The sequence below is a fragment of the Myripristis murdjan genome, chromosome 7 (genome assembly GCF_902150065.1).
Source record: "Myripristis murdjan chromosome 7, fMyrMur1.1, whole genome shotgun sequence".
NCBI classification, from domain to species: domain Eukaryota; kingdom Metazoa; phylum Chordata; class Actinopteri; order Holocentriformes; family Holocentridae; genus Myripristis; species Myripristis murdjan.
In genome coordinates, this window is record NC_043986.1 from 17,646,612 (window position 1) to 17,656,335 (window position 9,724).

At 39.8% G+C, this 9,724-nt stretch overlaps 1 protein-coding gene across 5 annotated transcripts in view; it reads left to right on the forward strand.

Moving 5' to 3' along the window:
- znf512b (zinc finger protein 512B) overlaps positions 1-9,213 on the forward strand; it is a 38,063-nt gene extending 28,850 nt beyond the window's left edge. For all 5 annotated transcript variants that reach the window (XM_030055532.1, XM_030055537.1, XM_030055536.1 and 2 more), the window contains 5 exons: positions 2,324-2,737; positions 3,188-3,289; positions 3,468-3,530; positions 4,258-4,356; positions 5,129-9,213. In XM_030055532.1, the coding sequence (XP_029911392.1) occupies positions 2,324-2,737; positions 3,188-3,289; positions 3,468-3,530; positions 4,258-4,356; positions 5,129-5,464 (1,014 nt within the window). In that variant the 3' untranslated portion in view covers positions 5,465-9,213. The remainder of the gene's footprint in view (positions 1-2,323; positions 2,738-3,187; positions 3,290-3,467; positions 3,531-4,257; positions 4,357-5,128) is intronic.
- Positions 9,214-9,724: the final 511 nt, after the last annotated feature.

Consider the following 9,724-nt stretch of genomic DNA (forward strand, 5'->3'; position numbering starts at 1 on the left):
GTAGCCTATAGGAAATATATCATTAAACTCCCAAAGCCTCTCGAGTTTGGCTTTTTCTTGTTCTCTCTGGATCTGTTTCACTTTATTACACACATTATACCAGTGCCCGGGAACCTATGGCCTTTTCTGGCTCTTATGCAGAAGTCATTTGTCGTTTGACAGACCACATTTCAAATACAGTACGAAATTAAAATAGCAAAATTTCTAAAACACTACTACGGTGTCTCTTTCTCTTTATCTCTCTATCACTCTCTCATGCACACACACGTCTGTTTTACTCTTTTTTTTTTTTTTTTACAGACGTGAAGCCTCAAGCTATTTAACCTTTTTTAACCCCCGCTTGTTGACAGATTACATCACTCTCACGTTTTTACACTGTTTTTCACCTGTGTGTCTGCTCTGTGCTCTGATGACTTTCTTCAACACTGTAGTAAAAATAAAAATAAGGTGCAGTAATGAGGAACCACTGGAAATATAGCAAGTGATCTATGTACAAAATGTTACATGAGAATTTGAAATAAGTTATTTACAGAATAAGAAGTTATTTAGAGGGTGGTGCAGGCATTATGCAAAGTGCCCATGTACAGAGGGCACAGTAGGGAAGGTATTGCACTGTGTTTGTGCATGTCTGTGTGTGTGCATGTGTGGTGTGTGTGTGTGTGTGTGTGTGTGTGTGCATGTGTATAGGTATATGTGGCGTAGTCGAGGATCAAACGGGTGAGGGGTGTCTGGGGGCTTTTTGGAAAGGCCTACTGCTGTAGGGAAGAAGCTGTTTTTGTAGTGCAAGGTTCTTGTTTTTATAAATCTTAGCCTCTTGCCAGTGGGGAGTGTTTTGAAGAGACAATGACCAGGGCAGGAAGGGCTGGCCATGATCTTTCCTGCTCACCTCAGTGTCGTGGAGGCACACAGGTCCTGGAGGAACAGCAGGTTGCAGCCAATCACCCTCTCAGCAGGGTGAATGATATACTGCAGTATATCATTCACTGCCTTGTTCTTTGCAATGGCAGCAGTATACCATGTAGTGATGGAGGGAGTGAAGATGGACTCAATGATGGCAGTGCAGAAGTGCACCATCACTGGCTTTGCAAAGTTGAACTTCTTCACAACATCTTCTGTTGCGCCTTCTTGGTGAGCGAGCTGATGTTCAGCTACCACTTGAGGTCCCAGGTGATGATGGTGCTCAGAAGCGGAGGGATTCTACCATGTTGACTGGGGAGCCACACAGGGTGATGGGGGCTGGTGGTGGTGGGTTCTTTTTGAAGTCCACAACCAACACTTTAGAGTGTTGAGCTTCAATTTGTTTTGGCCGCATCAGGACACAAGATGGTCAGTCTCCCGCTTGTAGGCGGACTCGTCATAGATTAGCCCAATGATGGTGGCGTCATCTGCAAACTTCAGGAGCTTCAGTGACTGATTACCGATGACAAATGCATAACAGTTACTATATTTGAAGCCACATTAGTCATCCTGGTACGTTGGCAGCTCTAAATGGTAAGAAGAGGTAGCTATCTGAAAAATGTTACCTTTCATACCTGTGACTCAACTTTGCACACCTATTCCATGAGACAGGTGCACAAGGGACGATTTTATAGATTATAGATCCCACACACTGTCTAACTGCATTAATACATTTATTCTGCAACATTTTACACTTATTTTACAAGTAAGACTTTGATCAAGGTCTGATGAGGGTCTAGTACTGAAATATTGCTAAATAAATGAAAAAAATAGACCCACAAATCATGTGACATTAACATCTGTCAACCACACACAGTGCACTCATGATTGCCAACGTGGCTAGTCTATGATCATTTTATATCAAATGATACCAAAGGGAGGAGAAAGGCTAAAGATCTACCATTGGTTAGTCCAGGCCAGATTTCTCTGAACAAAGTACTTACTTGCAGTTTTTTTTAATTCTTCTTTTCCAGCAGGTGTTCAAGTGTCATTACCTTACACTAGAATTTCACTAGAATTTTCGGTGAATCTACAGTGTCGCAGTTGGGGGGATCACACTCAACTCATCCTCACTTTTTGATTTAGGCTTGTAAAATAATTGCATTTTTACATCAAAATCTTGCCTACTGCCAGGTGAATCAAGTTTTTTATCTCCCCTGTTGTGGGTCTGGGCTATATATCGATATTGATACCATGATATGAGATTATCATCTCTGACATCGTGGTGTTATGATAAGGCATTACTCTTGTCTTCTTCTCACCCAGTCTTACCCTGTTGCACCTTGAGGTTTTCACTCCCTCTGAAATGCTAATCAGTTTCTTGCTCTGTGTTTCACATTTCACATTCTCTACTTGCCTCCTCCAGGTGATTTCTGAAGAATCTCCATCAATAGGCAGGAAAGAGCAAAGCCAGCCTGAGAGGAAGGAGTGGCAAGAGAAAGCACCCCCTGCCCGGCCCAAGGAGAAGGAGCGGGAGATCAAGGAGAAGGAGCGGGAGAGAGAAAGGGAGAGGGAGAAGGAGAGGGAGAGGGAGAGGATGAAGGAGCGGGAGCGAGAGAAGGAGCTGGAGCGAGAAAAGGACAGGGAGCGAGACCGAGAGAAGGCAGCAAAGAATGAGAGCCTGGGGGAGGACTTCGAACGCACCCCCAGCGGCAGAGTGAGGCGACGCTCGGCCCAGGTGGCTGTGTTCCACCTGCAGGAGATAGCAGAGGATGAGCTGGCCAAGGACTGGGGCACCAAACGCCGCATCAAGGATGACCTGGTACCTGATAGCAAGAGGGTGAGGACTGAGTGTGAATGCATTATGCAGACATTATACATTTAGGCGTCATACAATGATGCTGCTACTTTACATTCCTTAGTGGACATGGGGATAAACATAGGCATAGACACCCACCACAGACATGCACACATACACACATACAGAAGCAGTGCACGCTGCAAGAGACCACCTGGACTCAAACATCAAAAGAATTATCAATACACACATAGAGATACAGAAGCACACAGGATTACACACTGTGACCCACATCAAAGCCAACCTGAACATGAAAAGGACACACATTCAAGCACCACACTGAAGGAAGAGGCAAAAAGATAACCTTGTGTTTGACATCAAACAGATAAATATGTTCCCCAGTCTCTCTCTGTCTTTCTGTCTCTACACACACAGCAACATCATGATACCACAAGGAATATTGACATAGCTGTTCCTTTTTCTGCTGCTTAGTTAAACTACACCCGTCCTGGCCTCCCCAACTTCAGCCCTGAGCTGCTGGAGACTTGGAAGAACGAAGTCAAAGAGAAGGGCTTCATCTGCTGCACAAACACAGTAAGAATGTTGACTGGATGCTTTAATGTGTCACCATTTAACAGCAAGTACACAACCTCAGTGATGACTGTTCACATTTTCTGTGTGTGATAGTAACAGTAAGCCTATGGCTTTCATGGGAACAAAGATTTGCAGAGTTTATGTTGCTCACTCTGTGTTTATGTCTGCTTTGTCCTAGAACTGTGAAGCTGTTTACTCCAGTGTGTCAGGACTCAAAGCCCACCTAGCCAACTGCAGTCAGGTACGAACAGCCACTCATAAGAACATCACCAACATAATTTGATAGTTAACAAAAACAGTTGAAACCTTTGGAAAATATCTTGTATTTTATGAGAATATGATGGCAAGTGCAAAAACATTTAAAACGTTTAAAATAGGGCAGTTGATGTGTTAATGGATGTGATTAGATTGAAGTCCTTAATGCAATATTAAAAAAAAAAAAAAAACGTTTTTGACCCACATTTGGCCTGTAACCCTACACTGCATCTAACATGATGTAGCATATGCTCCCAGTATCACGCTTGTAATAGCATACAAAATGAATGACAATACAATATGTGGCCTACTGGATAGCAAGTTTTATTTCAAGAAAAGTCAGTCGTGATTAACACAATTAAAAGAATATTGCACTTGACAGCCCTAATTTAAAGACACATTGTAGGCACTCTTCCTTTGAAGTATTTTCTATCTAATAGATGTGAGAAGAACAATGTTAACAAGGACACAAATCCTGTCCAAATCCTTGGTACAAATGGATTCATAGAACCTGTAAAACCTGTTGCATATATTTCAATACAGCTGAGAGGGTAATGAAATTTAGATGGCTGTACATTTATTAAGCATGCTGTTGCCTGTAGAGATGGTTTTGAGGTGAGTGAGGTTTATCTTTGTGTGTGTGTATTTATGTGTGTGACTGTGTGTGTGTGTGTGTGTGTGTGTGTGTGTGTGCGTGCGTGTGTGTGGCGCAGGGGGGTGGTGAGCTTGGGAAGTACACCTGCCTGATCTGTCAGAAGGAGTTCAGCTCAGAGAGCGGTGTCAAATACCACATCAGCAAGACACATTCACAGGTGGGCCCACAACTCAATCACACTTACCGCACTGACACACTTGACAGCTGCGGTGGAAGTAATCATTTCAATTAAACATGCAAATAAGTTAGTAAGTATGGTTTATTCATACAGTGTGGTGTATTACCACTCATCTGTTAGTTGTTAACACTCTACAAGGCACCAGTGACATGGATGTTAATATCTACAAATATAGTGCCTGGCTCTGTTGAATACAGAGGGAAGGCTATTCAGTTATAAACATGCTCCCGATCTTTGTGTTAGTTTGAGCTATAATACAGGGTGTCTGTAGGTCCTGGAAACATCCTGCTCCACTTTACCTGCTGGGAAAATGACCCAACACACTTCATACTGACCTGTAATTACTTTCCTGTAGAGACAGCAGCCCCTTGCTGTTTGACCTAGGAAGCAGTTATAACACTTCATAGAATCACCTTGGTAATAACCAACCATATACCTACCTAAAACTGACCTCTGCACTGGCCCAAATATATAGTTCTTGTCTTTATACATACCTGTAATGCTTATTTGAACAATAAAATATAGTTAGTAAAGTTTGTTATAGTTAGTTAGTAAAAAACTGTCCAAAAATTGACATTTTTTTTTGTTAAAAAGGTCTTGATAGATAGATAGATAGATAGATAGATAGATAGATAGATAGATAGATGTACTTTATTGATACCAAACTGGGAAATAACTCTGTGATCCCTGCGGACACCCTATAATATGTTGACCTGCACCGAACAGTAACTGGTGTGTTTGATTGCCTTAGAATTGGTTCCGTGCAGCAGCGAGCCACGTGGTCTCCGGCAGCAAGAGCAAAGCACCGGAGAACAATGGGATCAAAGCTGAGGTGAGGAACGGTGCCACCACCGGCAAGAAGAGGGGCCGCAAGCCCAAAGAACGCCCTCCTGTGGTTGACCCACTCCAGACAAAAACTCCAGCACCCACCACCACTGAGAACTCAACCCCCATCCTCACAGACCCAATACACACCCCCACCCAGACCCCCATCCCAACAGACAGCGGGAGTTCAGGGCAAAACAGACAGCCCAATGCCTCCCCCGCCAGACGGAGCAAACCCAAGAGGCTGTCACTGTCCGAGTAGCTCTGCTTTCACCGACCCAGGAGCCAGAGAGGATGCTATCTGTCTGTTCATGTCAGCCAAGAAGTTAAGAGACCTGACTAACGCCACAAGGACTTAGCGCTGAGAAGAAAGCTAAATCAACAATCGAGAAGTAAAACATTTGTCCAGACTTCAAATCTTGGTTTTGAAACCCTGCAGTTAATGTGTCTACTGTTATACACAGTACTCATGTTTAACAGTAGTGTTTTATTTCTCCATTCCACTTTTGTCTCCTTTGTAAAGGCACACATTTCAGTTTCTCTACTCACAACAGGGGTGTCAATAGTAATCAAAGATAAAATTCTGATTTGTACATGGATAGCATTTTCTAAACTGAAGTAGTATTCCAAACAATTTGAGTGTAATTCTCCTCTACAAGTCTGTAGATTCTTGTTGTGTTCGAGAGGTTTTAAAAAGGATATTCTATTAGCATGGTGAAGTCATTTAATGATAGCAAGTGTTTTCACATTTTTTTCACTGATATACTGTACTGTGTACATAAACAATATCTATATCTATATATCTATATACTCAAAGCAATGATGCCATCCATCATTTTCAAGCCTGGCAGGTCAAATTGGATCAGAATTTTTTGCGATGTGTGCTACAGTGCAATGTTGTATTGATCTCTTTATGATTTCTTTCTGTTTTTGTTTGTTTGTTTGTTTGGTTGGTTGGTTTTGTTTTTTACTTTTTTATGTTTTACAACAGATGTCTTATAAGCTAAAATGTTAGTTAGTGGTCAGATGTTAATCATATTCCACCCTGTTTTCCTCACAGCGATGTTGTTGTCATTTTTATTTGGTTTTCATATTTGTATTTCATTTCAGTGACATTCATTTTTGAGACTATACTTGCATCAGATGATGATGAAAGGTATCTGCTTTGACAACCACAATTAACTGTCAAAAGATTATTTACACAATTCTTTTAAACTAAGCATAATTAGCAAAATATCCACAAAAAAGGAAGGGGTTTGAGATTTCCATCAGTAAGGTATAGGTTTATGATATATTATTGAGCTACAGTAATACAAAAAAATATAGCAATTTTTTCAATTGATTAAAAAGAAACTTGAAGTATTCTGTCAAAAAATAGGACTGAGAAATGCTAAATGTTGGACAGAAGGAGGAACTTTGTGTGAAGCTTGTTGCACCATTGCGGCACAATCAAATGAGATAACACCATTAGAGAGTAGGCCATACGTCGTTGGCTACTGCTTTTGCTTGAATCAAAGAGCTGACGAGAGAATAAAAAATATTATCTTTTGTAGAGAGGTTGAGGATGATCTTTTATGAAACAGAAAACCTGCAAATGAAGATTCACATATTATGTATATTAATTGATTCCTGGTCACTCAAAGCTATTGTCTTGCACTTTAACCCTTAACCCCTCCCGCTCCCTTCTTGTATTTTTGCACTCCAGGAGTATTCAACCCAACCTAGTGGCTGTAAGGCACAGAAGCGGGATTATCTTACTCATTAAATCTTAAAATAAATAGAGCAAAAAGGAAATTTGTGTTCAGATGGGTAATGAGCAGCATGTTCAACTCTTTCTAGTTAGTATCTGTGATCTAACATGACCACATAATTATAACTCACCACACAAAGCCATAACTGGTCTTGTTGAACACAAGGCTGCTCTACCAGTCAATGTTAGTATAGCTTCAGAATAAAAAAAAAAAAATCCAATATTATCAAGTTACTTTAATTTCAAATTTAAACGTGTGCAATCAGAGAATAATATTTTCACTTTAACACATTTAAAGTAGATACTTGAATCCAGAGTCCACAGTTATATTAATGATTTGAGCAAATTAAAGAACCATAAATATTTGATTTATATTTGCAGTGTATGTCCATAATAAATAATGACTTGCTTGCTAAAAAAATATCAGATCATAGATCTATTTTATATTCTCTTGTGTGTATTACCTAGATAGCAATCTGATAGCTTTGGGAGTCTATAAAGTTGTGATGTGAGGATATTCTAGTGAGATACTAAGGGTGCTTTACTTGCCACTCTACCTTAAGGACTGCTGAAGACACCTTAATACTCAGTAAGTCCACTAATTCATCATCCTGCCATATTCTCCTTACTGGCAAGTCCTTTGAATTTTGCACCAACAATGTCAATGCCACCATGTAAGTCAAGCACTGATGTCAAAGGAGCATTTTCAAGAAAATTTGAAGTTGAAATTTATATGTTTCCCAGGTGGTGTCATCCCTACACCATGACTTTTTGTATTTTAAAGTGAAGATTTGTTCGAGCTGAATTCCTCCATTTTTAATCAACTGATGGAGCAGATTCAGGTGGGGATGATTATGCATGCGTCTGTCTCTGACGACAGGATAGACCTTTTCCTTTTATCCAGGTTCAGCTGATGGAGAACACAAGTTAGACAAGCACTGATGGGTCCTCTGACCTTTTCAATAAGAGTTGTCCAGACCTTGGCCTAGTAACTGTGTGTGTGCGTGCGTGTATGTATGTATGTATGTATGTATGTGTGTGTGTGTGTGTGTGTGTGTGTGTGTGTGTGTGTGTGTGTGTGTGTAAAGTCAGTTAGCACCTTTAAAATGAATGGATGTCAGAAATGGTAACACTTTCTCGTCGAGTGTTACGCAGATCAGTTCATCAGCTGCTTGTTACTCGTTTCATTAATAACGTCACAATGACTGTGTTTACCTAAAAAAGCTTTGGTGTTGCAATATGATAGTTTAGCACTGCTTTTAACAGTGGGTATTTTCTATTTTATCACACCCTTTACTCTCTGTCTTCCTATGATGTGGAAAACACATATCCTGCAGTGTGAGCTAACTGCAACATGTTTAGAGAGTACAGCAATACACCATATTTAGCTGGTTTTGTTGGCTTGCTGATATTTTGATATTGATAAGTGTATTCTCAAAATTATATGGCTTTTTTCACTCCCCTGCTTTTCTTTGTTTGCTTTTAAAATGCTTTTACATATTATGAAATCTAAAAGAAACAAACAAAAAAAAGGTTCAAAAAAATTTGTAGTCCACAAAGAACATTGTAGGCCTATGTGTCGGCATACACTGTTATTTTATCATTTTTGATGATGCACATAAATTGATCTTTTTCAGTACATGATGACAAACACATTGAGAGAGTCCTTTATTATTATCTATTCAGTATGGGACAACAAGGCGTATGTATGTGTGTTTGTTTCTGTATTTAGTGCACTTACTATACCATGAAATAGGCTTGAAATAGGAGTGTTGTTGGAGCTTTCTAGTTACCTGGACTGTGTGTGGTGTGACTTTTGTACCTGGGGAAACAGCAGGCTCAAGTGTCTTCCCTTTGTCAGCAATGTTATTTCCCCAAACAAGGTTAATCCTTAGAAATCCCCTTAGACAGCTTCATAATTTTGCCCTTTTATTTGGACAACAGTGGTTCATTTTGTACGCTGCCTACTTCAAAAGCAGGAAATGGCATCTACCCATATTGTCTAGGACATTGTGATGAAACTATTGAGAGTCGTGAGAGATGATGTTGTAGATTATAACTGGCTATGGTATATAGGTTACAGGTGAAATGAGACTAATGATGTATTAAAGGTGTCCATATCTGAAATTAGGCTATATAGTACCTAACATTGGAGGCATCGCTCCTCCTTTGAGTCTGAACTGTTACAATTTTTTCCAAACTTGTTGTATTACCTGTGCATTATTATCCCTCAACTAATTAATAAAATGTTGTTGACTAAACTTGTGTCAACTTTTATGCATAGTAAATAAAAACACAAACATATTGATTTATACATAAACAGCTGGATTCCAAACTTACATATCCTTTTTAGAAGATGGTGAATTCATCATTCAGTATCTATGAAATATAATATAGAAACCACTGTAAAGTGCTATTACTTTGTCAGTGAAGGACAACCTACCAAACATCCTTTAAAAAACGACCATCATTGCTTTTGTATTTTCTGCTTGGCAGTCATTTTGAGGTGGGTGTCACGTTTTACATGGTGGATCTCTCATTTTGCAATGAAAATTAAAAATTTGTAATTCCTTTAATATAATCCACTCAGTGGTAGGTAAAGTGTGTGTGTGTGTGTGTGTATATATATATATATATATATATATATATCAGCAAACAAAGAGCACATCAATTCTAAAAGGCCTACATTGTAGAGATGAACGTCAGCACGCCTACACTCCATTCACACGTGGCCTGGTATACTTCATTGCCAGCTTTGGTAAAGGCCCTTAT